Source organism: Leuciscus leuciscus (assembly GCF_965113295.1).
Source record: "Leuciscus leuciscus genome assembly, chromosome: 6".
Taxonomy (NCBI): domain Eukaryota; kingdom Metazoa; phylum Chordata; class Actinopteri; order Cypriniformes; family Leuciscidae; genus Leuciscus; species Leuciscus leuciscus.
The window spans coordinates 40,838,053-40,851,006 of record NC_138730.1 but is presented as its reverse complement, the minus strand read 5'-3'; the positions used below and the strand labels follow the sequence as shown (position 1 = coordinate 40,851,006).

The following is a 12,954-nucleotide window of genomic DNA, read 5'->3' as shown; positions in this document are numbered from 1 at the left end:
TGTATATCATGGTACAAATAAAAAGCCTCCCTGTGAAAATGTATTTGTTGCAGAGGATGCTCAATGTGACAGTAAAATATCAACATTGCAGCTCAAACATAGGCAATATGCAGTTTGACTACTAAGGGCAAAAAAAACAATGAATAGCCTACATGAGATGTTATGCAATAGCATTTGTATGAGATGTTATGTAGCCTATGTGTTATGAAATGGCAAAAGTGATTGAAATAAACCAGAGTGCAGTCGGGTTATATATTATATGTGTATGTGTATATGTACATTAATATAACGTAGATGAACTTCACTGCAAGAAAACAGTCCCTTGATACACCTATAAAACCTACTGGATAATTTCGAGCATCCACCATATATTAACAGGCTCACATGCAGTGTTTCGCTCATACAGGGCGAGACCACATTGACTGTACACACACTTGTATAACCGTTTGTATAACGTTCGGCGTACTCAGCTTCCTAGGACCAACCACAGGCTTTTCCCTCTTCGGTGTCCCATTCACTAGCTTTCTCTTACTACTGATTTGTCCATACGCAACGCACGTCGTCGTCACTGGTCATTGTTGTCCACGTGAGGCGTATGACATACTTATGTAAAAAGACCGGCGGCCCTCTGAGCCAATCACAGCGCGTTCCTTGCATTTCCGCATTTTTCGCATGCAAATTTGCGGCGTTTGGCCAATAGGAGTGTAGGGTGGGAGGAGTTTGAATGCAGGTCATGCTGCGAGCTCGAGAGATCCAGGGCAGCGGTGTGAGAGACTAGAGAGCAGTCTCCAGCAGCAATGTGTGTCAAACGGACGCTGTGGCTTGATTGGAATTTCAGGAATATGTTTAATTTAGCCGGACAGGACGGAGACCTGTTTTGAGACTCCCAACCTGTACGAAAAAGAAGACTGTTTAAGTTGTCAGGTAAGATACATGTATGTTGTTTAATAGAAGACTCGGCTGTTGAGGTGTTGTATAACACTTTCCATTGACTGCAATGTGAACCATTCTCTTAAACAAGTTTATGTCGTAAACACAAAGTGGTGTTCGTACATATACACTGTAACATATGTGATATACATCGGATCAGTCATATATATGTCAAATATGTATGTTATGTATTAAACTTACGCGTTGCATAACTGTGTCAGTGATTAGGTCATGTTCGGTCAGTGCTCCACACAAAAGCCCTTTAAATCATTAGTTTTATCCTCTTTGTTTACCTTGACGAAGAAATGCCATATAACTATTTTTTTTTTATTCACCCTAGTTACTGAGACTATGAAACTGCAAAATATTTTGCTAAAAAGCGAACTCTATAGGTTATGAAACAGCCTAGCCTCGTTTGTCATGTAAAGCCATTTTAACATTTATTCCTTGACTCACTAGTATCTGTTTTTGTAACTAGTAGGCCTAACGTTACTTATAAAAAAAAAAAAGAAGTGTAATAAATCCAATAGTGAATAATAACTTGCAGCTATTCATTATGTATTCAATCTTGACTTCTTTAGTAGTCACTTCTCTAAAAATCTTCCTAGAAACAACTGGAATAGATACTAGCATTTAATAAATTATAAGTTTAAGTGTCTATTCAGTTTGTTATAACTACAATATATGCTAGTATTTATTCTAGTAACTTAAGAAATATTTAATATTTCCTAATGAATAGTTATGTAAGGAGGAATAAATGATAGTTTGTGGATAAATACCTTTGCCGGATAAATACCTTTGCCAATTAATAGTTTCAAGAAAAATGTAAAAAAAAAGTGACCATAAATTAATTACTAGTATTTTAAAAAGAGAAGTACTCATAGCAAAAATATAAACTTGTAATAAAAGAATAATCGCTAAAATAGCCTGCCACACATTTTCCTCCCAAAATGAATCTCAACCTTTCGTACTGTTGTATGGGTCTGGATGTGAAGATTATGTCATTGCAGGCTGCATATATAATTGTCAGGGGTAGAGTCATGTATGTTAGATAATGACGTGCTGTAACACATGGCACTGATGCACACATCAGACTTACGACAATGAGGCACTTATTGCATAAGTTCTAGTTAACATTAATTAATTCAAAAACCAGCATGTGGTCATTTGAACTAATACTGGAAACCTATATTTATATTTTCTGTAGAACACAAAGAAATGTTAGCCAGAATTATAGTCTCAGTCACCATTCACTTTAATTTTAATCTTTTTGCCAAACAATGAAAGTGAATGGTGACTGGTTTGGAACAACATGAGGATGTTTATAATGGCATTTTGACTTTAAATTGATTTTAAAGGAGTAAAAATAGCCTGAAGTTGGCAGTTGTCCAGTTATGTCACAGTGTATGCTGGGTAGTTGAGCTTGAACTAGGTAGGCAGTGGGTTGTTTGCAGGCTATTAAAACTGACCTACTCATACAAGAGGTGCTCCAAATACCTTAATCTGCCTCTAATGTAATGAGCACATAAACTCTGCATGTGCATTGTGTTTCTGCAAACTGTTTATTTCATTGCATAAACTGTTTTAAAGCAGCTTTATAGAAAATCATGATGTGCATTTTTATAATATCTTCATCCTTTATTTGCATTTAGCAGATTTGAGCTGGCCGATAATGCAGTTTACATTTACCTATACAAGCAAGTAATCTATATATTACCTTAGTATATCCAACTTTATCCACCTACATATATACTCGAGTATAGTGTAGGTGGATAAAGTTGGACATACTTAAATCCAACTTTAAATAAAGAGCTGAGCAATAATATAGTAACATTTTGCGACAAAATTAAAGAAAATCAGGAAAATCTGTTTTTCAGCACCTTTGTATCCCTGGTTTTTGTTTAACTGGTCTTTTTCTCAAAGCTGACCTCTGACCTCAAAGTATTCGTCATAATTTGTTTGCAATCATCTCCCAAAATCTTTTGTGTGATATAAGCTAATTTGCATTTTAATTTGCATATGTCATGATCTATTCCATTTAAAATGTACAGGTTTAAAGTACATTTTGAGAATTTACAGTTTTGTAGATGTTTTCATTCAACATCTGCTTTGATTTTCCAGAAGTAGAATGCCAATTTTCTTGCTTTTTTGTCTCGTATTTAATCTATTTTCTTGGCCAAGACAGTGAATGTTGCAGAGCTTGATCCAAATGAGAACCTAGAGACACGTAATTGTTAGATCTAATTTTGGTGATGCTGGAATAATGGTTGCACATGCAGCACTGATGTAATCAGAAACTGATCATCATCTTCTCCAAACAGTGGTTGGACATCACTATTAAGAATAAATGAAGGATAAATGCATAGATAGCATCTGTAATTGATTCTTCAAAGGGTTAGTTCACCCAAAATTTTTAATTCTGTCTGTAATTACTCACTTACTTATGTTGTTCCAGCCCCATAAGACTTTCGTTCATCTTCGGAAACACAAATTAAGATATTTTTGATGAAATCTGATAGCTGGCTCACTCCTTCATAGGCTGCTAGGTCATTTCATCTGCTGGCCCAGAAAAGTTAGTAAAGACATCATTATAATAGTCCAAGTGACTACAGCGGCAAGCGATGAGAATACTTTTTGTGTGTTAAATAAAGTTAAATAAAGTCGTTATTTTAGTTTTTTGCACACTAAAAGTATTCTCGTCGCTTGAGCGTGAGTAATTACTGACAGAATTTTAATTTTTGGGTGAACTAACCCAATAAATGATATAAAGGATGTGCTTTGGGTGATCTGTCTGAGTGGAAACATTATCTTTCTTCAAATAAAGCTGTTTCTAGTACATGTTGTAGGGCCGCATGGGTCGTTGTTGAACTCACTCTGACTATAAAAGAGAAAGTGTGGGCGAGCAGTTTTACGTGATGTGTCCAGAGTTGCTCAACAGGATAGGCTGAAAGCGTTGGCAGTTGAGATGGGATTGGCTGCTGGGGCAGAGTATGCAGTGGGAGGGTAGGATGTGATGACGCACGAAGAGTCTCCTCGGGTACATTTTTATGTATTTAGAGACCATTCCTGGCTCAGAGCCACACGAACAGTCCAAAGCTTTCATTGATGCTATCTTTCCAAGTTGCAGCATTATTTTGTTGAGTGGTTGGATGGGAATTAGATTACGCAGAGAATGCGATTTGTTTTAAACTACAGTTTTATTGCCAGTTTTGAGTTTATCTCTTTTTGTGAATTTTTTTGTTTGTTTGTTTTTGAAGGCTTTAAAAGTATTTGTTCTGCATTAAATCATTTTACCTTTAAAGAAATGCATAGTATTATGTTTAAAATTATGTACATTCACATAAAATGTGGAATGGCGTCATATTGGTAGCCTAATAAAAGTCATTTTATTCTACATGGAGTCGTTCACCTTAGGAGGGAAGACATATTAAGATAACAAGAAGACCATCAACTAATGGGGGTTTTGCGGCCAAAAAAAACTTCTGTATTCTGTAAAACATGGTTGCATTGTTTTTGGTAGAGTTATTTTGTATGTGCTTCATTAAATATAGAGTTGTTTTACTCAAGATGCCTTTAAAGGAGCTGCTAAAGATGAGCATAATCCACATCCCTCGCATATGCAGATTGATATCTAAAAGTGTTTTTTAGTTTTCTTCTTCACACTATCATGCGGTTAGTTAAACTAGGTAAGCAGATTACCTTAAAAGTCCATATATCGGCATCAGTTTATACTGCTTTGCTTCCTCCAACAAGCGGATGTAATGAGACATGTTTCCTGTTTGTTCATGTGATGTTCGACATAAAGCCTTCATCGAATAAAATAACATAATAAAATAATAATAAATCAAAATTTTATATTGGGCATTTGTAGCCAAAAAAATAAAAACGGCTGTTGCAAAATTATTGATTGCACATTTAGGTTATTTGTACAATTTTAGGCTAATTGTGAAAAAAGTGTCTTCTGTAAGTATTTCCATGTGAAGAATATATGGCAATCAAAGTGAGTGCCGTTTCATTTGTGGCTAACTTTCAACTATTACAAGTGCTTGGCTTGCAAACTTGGTTTTCCAGCTACTGCCCTGGTCCTGCTGCTTTCACCTTCTCTGTTGGCTATCCATACACCTACAGTAGATAGACAAGCATGAGTGCAGATAAGGAACTGATTGAATAGTGCTTTTTTTTCCTAGGCGTAGAGACTGGAAACGATATAAGGTCATCCTGTGTTGGCTGAAACCAGTTACAGCTGGATACTCTAGTAGTAAAATCAGGATAGACGCTTTGCCTTTCTTTGCTCTGGGTTCGGAGATCACCAGAAGCCACAAGAAACTCTTATTAAACAAGTTAGGGTATACTATTCGTTTGCTCACCTGTCTGAAACCCATTTTTAAAGTTGTTTCAGAGAGCTCAAAAAGTCCCAAATTCTCGTCTATGCATTGCAATAATGCAAAACATGCTGAATTTAGCTTTAGCAGGAGGATGAAGACACTTACACAACCTAATCTGGAGGTCTCACATGTGTCTTCTTGGAAAGAGTTGGTTAGCCAGCTTTACCTGCTGCCAGCATTATTACCAAACAGCTGTTTACAAGGGCACTTTGCAATATGACTACCAGAAAGACCTTAGTATTATGTAAGTGCAGGCGACACTCAAGCAGCTACATCATTACAAACATTTTGGTGAGTCACATTATAGGGAATGGCTTGTTGAAAGTTATTCAGCCATGTGCGTAGGTAGTTTTAATGACTAATGTGCTTGCTTTCTGCTTTTACAAAGTAAGCCACATCTTTAGAGCAACATTTATAAACAAAGTATTTACTGACTGAAATACGTCGCAATCATGTAGTTAATAAAATAAAATTTCCCCAAACAACATCAGGGCTCAATGCTAAAGATTTCTGCTAGTCTGATTGGACCAGTTCAATTTTCACTCTTCAACCTGTTTGAGTTTTGGTACTGATGATACTCTCAAACTAAAAGTACAAAACTAGGATGTATATTGTGGTATTGCATCGCAACACTGTAAGTTCATGAATCTGTACAGTTTCAAATTATTTTAATTTTATCCATCCAAAAGCACAAATGTGTGTCAGCAGATTGTGTAGTACAGCAGTTTTCCCGCCACAAACACACACACACACACACACACACACACACACACACTACTCCGGAATAGTGTGCTTTAATCCGTGACCTGGTGACTGTGGATTTACATCATGACATCATGGAACACAGACATCAATCTCTGTGTCTAATCTTTTCAGGATTGTTGAACTCTATGTCTAAATATCAAGACTTGAGTCAAAACATATGCTAATAAATCACTTATTTACGTATATGAAATAATGTTGAATTGTTTTGAACTCCTGGAATATTTGATGAAAAATTATTGAATTTTACATATTATAAATTTGGTTTTGATGCAAAATGCAAGTAATGAAGTGTGTTTTGATATGAATCAGGTTTTCTAGTCTAAGAAATATTTGCACCATAAAAGATGCATATTTGTGTCACCACCTACTTTAATTTGTGCTAATTGTGTAAAATTGTACTAAAATGCAAGCATCCAAGCAATATGATCTATTTCCTTTCAGAGCTGTCTGTAAACTTATGTAAGTCCTTATGAGTAGTAGCCCATGTGCCACTGTTACACATTCAATTACGTAAATGTCTCACTTGATACTGAGTTATAAAACCGTCTGCAAGGTGGTTGGTTGTAAGGTTCTTTTGTATATCATTAGGTTTATGCTTTGTTTGTCTGATCTTTACTTGGTTAACATTACAGTAGATTATTATCTTTTGGTGTTGAGTGAAATATTAAATGTGCAATTGATTGAATTAATTGCAATGCTTATTATTCAAATTAGTCATAATATAATTAAGAAACATATTATTAAGTAGTTATGTTTGGGTAAGAGGTCATTATTTGTCATTTATCATATAGGCTACCATAATACATTTATGTAAATTAAATTAAATTAATTTATAAGACTACTTATTTTACTTGTAAATGTTCTTTTTATAGTCTTTATTGTAGAAGAAACTGCTGAATTCAGCTAATTACACCAAGTTTTTGCACAATATATGGGGTAGTAGTAGTCGTTGGTCTTTGAGCTCAGAGCCCAGAATAAAAGTGCTGAATCGGCAGTGAGATTGTGACATTGAACTTGTTAAGCAATGCCGGCTGTGGTCTTGGACATTATATTTTTAGCAGGGTACGTTTACTTAAAAGGCCAGGAAAGGTACATGAATTTGCCTCGTAAAGTAAGGATTTTGAATATTAATGGCCTGACTGCTTTGAATATCATTGCATAATTTGTCTTTGTGTCTTTTAACAATGCAACATTAGTTCAGATGTATGTTTTACATCTAATGGATACAATTGACAATGACATTGCAGTTTATTTTTCATTATTAACACTTCATTTTTATTAATCATTGATTTTTAGACTGTAGATCTGATCCCATGTGTTAGCCAGTGTGCTTTTCCCATGAGCACCTATGATTGTATTATAAAGAGATAACAATATAAGTCTGTCAGCAGCTGTAATTATATTAAATTGCAGTGTTCTGCTTTATGGCCCCCATGCAAGCAACTATATCACATGAAGATGCCCATAGGGTTTGAATAAAATCCACATTAATGGCTTATAATGTGTCATCTGCAGGTCATGTCTAGAGAGCACTTACTCTGACTTTAAGAAAGATCTAGAGAACTGGCTCTGTCATTTTCTCTAGCTTAAAAGGTTATAGTTAAAAGAGTCATACTAAAAGGCTGAATGCCACATTTACACATGCTGAGGTTTACAGCTTTTTTGCTTGCGTCAAATATAAAAAAAATCTGTTAATGTTTACTTAATATTCTTTCTCAATCAGCAGAGTCAAAGTGCTTGGCCAGTGTGTCACTATGCAACAGAAAATACAAAGGTTAGCGCTGTTGTGTCATCGCCCTGTGGGTTACTAGGTTACAGTAGGCACTCAGCCAGACATATTAAGATTATATGTGCTCATAAGTCAGACAGGTGTGATTTGGGTGGGGCACCAAGTAATATGCATCAAAAAGTCATTGACATATACTGTTAGCACAGGTCTTTGTTTAGTTGTTTAGTGGCAGAGATTGGCCAGTAACCATGCAACATGGAATATTAATGTAGATTATACATTTTGCAAAATTAATGCAAAATGATTTGTTAAAATCATAAAAAAGTATAGTGCAATTCACTATATTATTCAAACATATGCATTGCCACATAATTGTTTAATCATTTCAATAAGGATAATCAACTGGCCCCAAAGTCATTTTAAGTGCATGGATGATGTAATTTGTATTTTGTAATTTCCTTTCAAGTTCACACAGGTGTTCTTGTACTACATTACAATGCATGTAATGGGTTTACCTGAAACAATATATCAGTCATGCATGGTAAATCTATTCAGGTCTTGGTCACACAGGTAATCCACTAACGTACTCTACTCTCTGGCAATCCTCCAGGTGTATTTTTAGCTCTTGAGTAAAAGAGTTGAAGGTGTCTTTCCTTAATACGGTCCATCTTAGGTCCTGACCAGGAAACTTGGCTCAGTCTTCTCTACTCTGTTCAGACAACTATTTATTTCTTTAGAGCAAAGGGATAAGAGTTTATTTTTTTCCCCTGCCATTTTCATGGAAACATGAAGGGATAAAAACCAGTCAGGGCCTGCTGTTGGTCCTGTCTAGGCTAACACCTTTAATGTGCACATGCTGGGATTAAACCTTTGAAGGAGGCAGTGTTTACAAGCCGAAATGCCACATCTGTTTAGTTAAAGGACACGAGGGGACACCAGGATCGCCCACCTTTGAACTCTTAAGTTTACGCTCGTTGGGTCTAGACAGAGGCCGACCTGCCTATAGATTTGACCTCAGTATTTGGTCAGACAGTGTTTTGCATGCTTTACTTTGATGCACAATCTGGCTTTGTGATGAACAGTCATGAATTTGACTTTCAACTTTTGCTGTTATAGGAGAAGATTGTGGAACTAAAAACATGATTGTATCTCCTGTACAGGGATGGCATGCAGATTATCTCTGTCCCGTCTTGCCATGGTTTCTTTTGACGTGGTTAAGTGCATCATCTTGTTCCTTTGTCTAAAGGGATGGTCACACTTTCCATTGACATCAGTTCATCAATTCAGTTTTGAATTTCGCTGCGTTCCAAAGTTCAGGTTTGTGTGCTCAGACTTGTGAACTCGTGAATTTGTGACCATTGCAATTTCCAAAAAAAAAAAAAAAATTGTGTTCTCAAAGTCTAGTTTGACTGTGGTTTATGGACAAGATTTCTTGATGTTTTCAGATGAAAAATGCATTTAATTTTAATGACTCATGTTTTGTCTGTTCTTTTATTCCCGTAGCAAACCGTGCGCTCGTCTGAATTCCCTTCTGAACGCCACACACACTTGCTTCACTTCTTCAAACCAAGTCTGATGTCTGAGGACTCAGATTCCAAACCGTACCTGTTCTCCTCCCTGGAGGGGCAGAACGAGGCAGCCGGCTGCAGTTCGATGGCAACGTTGCATCGCATGGGCAGTTTCGCGAAGGGGGCCGAACTTGGCCTGGCGTCCGAAGGAAGTGACAGTAGCCAAGACCCTCCCGCTTCGCCCCATAACAACCGGAAGATGAAACATTCCCTCCATGAGGATGTGGATATGAAGAGTAGCGGGTCCAGTGGGAGTGGAACAGAGTCTCATGGTAACGAGTCCCACGGTAATGACTCTCGTGGAAATGAGTCCCATGGCAATGAGTCTTCGGGGAGTTCCAATAGCCGAAGCAAGGACTCGGCACTAATAGAGTCATCGGAGAGTAACAAAAGGTAATTTAGTGATATTCTGTTTGTCTGTGACATGCAATGGTCCCAGAAAATATTTGGACCAATTTGGACGGCTTTGACAAAACTTTTGGACAAAGTGGCCCAATACTTTTTGACTTTATTTTGCACATTATATCTATTGGTTTATCATGTATACCTAACAAACTTTTTTTCTTTTTTTTGGGGGGGGTAAAAAAAAAAGTTGACTTGTGCTACCCGACTTAGTAATCTGATGCATTTATAATCAAGCACTTAAGTGTCCAAATTATGTTTGGCGCCCACTATATTTTTGAGGGTGAAATTTTAATAAATGTCCCTAGAACTGATTGTTCTGGATCTGTATACACTATCTTTCAAAAAGTTGGGATAAGTAAAATGTTTATGAAAATTATCTTATTCTCACCAAGGCTGCATTTATTTGATCAATAATAGCAATATTGTGAAATAGTATAACAATTAAACTATAAAATAACTTTTCAATTTTCATATATTTTTAAATAATTTATTCCGGTGATGGCAAAGCTGAATTTTCAAGTCATGTCACCTTTATTTATGTAGCACTTTATACAATACAAATTGTTTCAAAACAGATGTACAGTGATAATAGGAAAGCGATTCAATGATGCAAACAGTTCATTTGGGCTGTTACAGCAGCTCTGAAAGAAAATAGTGTCGGTTCAGTGTTGATTCAGTTCTGTTTTAAAAAAATCATTGATTAAAGAAGCTGTGCATAAAAAAGCACATTGTGCATTTTCCAGTTCTCATTCAACAGTGTCAGTGCAGTCAAATCAATAATATTGTTGAATATTAAGTGTCCCCAACTAAGCAAGCCAGAGACGACAGTGGCAAGGAACCCAAACTCCTTCAGGTGAAAGACTGGAGAGAAAGACCGTGGGAGAAACCAGGATCAGTCCGAGAGGGGCAGTTCTCTGGCAAACGAAGGAACACGGTGTTATTGTGATTCAGGCAGCGTCACAAGTCAGAATTCAGATTGTAGCATTCAATATTTCATCCAGTTCCTTTTTCTTGAAGATTGGATTCATCACGCCAGTACGGAGACGCAGCTGGTCATAGGTCTGTGCAGAGGACCTGTCAGGTTCTCGTGGGCTTTGCTGAGGATCTGTGCCGATGGCTGTCGTTGTCTAGTAGACAGGATCTCTGCTGACGTTCAGGGCTTCGTTGTGGTCGTGTCTAGGTGCAGGTCCACCATCTGATCTGGATACCGACCGGATACGGCTGACTACGGTAACCTCGGGATAAAAACAGAGAGACTAATATTAGCATAGATGCCATTCTTCTTACGATGTAACAAGTACATCGGGTGTTATGGGAAGTGTGTCTGGTTTGGTTGACCTAGTTTATGCAGCCTAACAATCCTTTAACGGATGTGTGATAATGTGCATGACAGGTTAAAGAGATGTGTTGTTAGTCTAGATTTAAACTGACAGAGTGTGTCTGCTTCCTGAACAAGGCTAGGAAGACTATCCCAGAGTTTGGTGCTAAATAGGAAAAGGATGTCCCGCATGTAGTAGCTCGCTCAAGTACTGTGGAGCTAAACCATTTAGTACTTTGTAAGTAATTAGCAAGTATCAAACAGCACACCATTGTGGACGTTTTTGGTCCAATAATTAAAACCTCTGGGGTTTTTTCCAGAATTAAGTAGTAGGAAATTACTAGTCATCCATTTTTTTTTCAGCAGCCATCACTCCAGTTTTCAGTGTCACGTGATCCTTCAGAAATACATTTCTGATACATTTCTTATACATTTGATTTTAACATCAAATCTTGATGTTGGCGTAAAATATTTTTAATTTTTTTTACATTTGCATTACACTGTAACATTTATTTAAAGCCAAGCATAATTTGGATTGCACAACTTCTAATCACCATGGAGACCGTTTGTTTGTGTGACGATCTCAGCTCTTTGCCAAGAGGTTGCATGCAGACACTTGTGCGATTTGTTTAAAGATTAAAGCCATCTGGAATTGTTTTGGTTTGGCAATAGACATTAAACCATAACATTTGAATAACCATTCATCCCCGTCGGTGCGTCCTCGCGTGTTTAAGGATCTTTGACGTCATTTCTAGCCTCAGTTCTTACCTACTATTTCTGGGGTAATCGTAAGGTCACTGGATAATTGGGAATTCACTAAAGAGATGAAAACTTTCTTCACGTTTTCTGCACTGATTTTTGGAGTTGGATGGATTTAAAGATGGTAAAATGCCTATAATGGAATGGAAAGCACAACAGTCTTACTGGCTACTGGATATTGATTAAATAAATAAGGAATGAAATCAATGAATGATCTATAGGCTTCTTTTTCCAAAACTATCATAACTTCAAAGACATGCTAGTTTGCATTGGGCTTAACCATTTAGGGAATTTTACACAAAATGATCCTCTTCAAGATAAAGACTTTTATCCCCATTGTGCCCCATTTAAATGGGTTTTATTTGAGACATTAGAGCATGTTTTTGTTTTTTTTAAATCTATTCCTTGTAAAGGAAGAAACTTCCCTGCATGTGCAGTTGTATAATAATCTTCCAAATTCTCCAATCTCATTAGTCTCCTGAAATTACTGACTGTATCAATAGCATCGAAACACTTTGCCCTGCTAGATTAACACAGATGTGCTTTATATAATTAGCTCACCTACTGCTAATAGCTGCAACATGTGAAGCCTGTTTCTATTCTAAGCTACTTAGTGGGCTATTTGTAATTACTCCTGGTGTATTTATGTAACTGGTTGTTGGACTCGCAATAGTATCAGTGCGCTAAACTGAGCGGTTTAATCCATCTCAGTCTGTCTCAGTTACTAGAAGCCTGCAATACAAGCCATTCTTAGCCGTGCTAATGGAGCATGGCTGGGAATGGCAGAAGTCATAGTGTTTTTGAGGCAAACAGATGAAGATTGATGGACGGAAACGTCCATGTGGAAGAGGAGCACCCATTTCTTGTTCCATTGTCCACAGTGATTGAAAATGTTGTGTGTGTGTGAAGGAAGTTTTGACCTGAAGCTACTGCATGATTTTTCTTGTCACTTTATTCTCTTGCAACAGCTGGTTCTGACTAGCTTCAGCTGGTATACTGAATTAATCGTTTCTCAATAATGCCGTCATGTTTGTTGCAATGGCGTGCAGGGTTTCCAGGTGCTGGATATGATGTCGAACAGTTTGCAATTAATTC

The 12,954-nt window shown here is 37.0% G+C and overlaps 1 protein-coding gene and 1 long non-coding RNA gene across 4 annotated transcripts in view; one reads left to right on the top strand and one right to left on the bottom strand.

Moving 5' to 3' along the window:
* Positions 1-741: 741 nt before the first annotated feature.
* The window catches only part of per2 (period circadian clock 2), a 29,569-nt gene continuing 17,356 nt past the window's right edge, over positions 742-12,954 (top strand). Inside the window, exons 1-3 of one of the 3 annotated variants that reach the window (XM_082172948.1) lie at positions 742-924; positions 8,970-9,126; positions 9,313-9,770. In XM_082172948.1, coding sequence (XP_082029074.1) covers positions 9,385-9,770 — 386 coding nt within the window. In that variant the 5' untranslated portion in view covers positions 742-924; positions 8,970-9,126; positions 9,313-9,384. The remainder of the gene's footprint in view (positions 925-8,969; positions 9,127-9,312; positions 9,771-12,954) is intronic. The other 2 variants (XM_082172947.1, XM_082172949.1) reach the window with 2 other exon arrangements.
* LOC309501233 lies at positions 949-4,996 on the bottom strand. Its single transcript, XR_014206797.1, has 2 exons — positions 4,537-4,996; positions 949-4,409 (listed from the first exon to the last, which is right to left on the bottom strand). It is a non-coding gene; the product is annotated as an uncharacterized lncRNA (long non-coding RNA).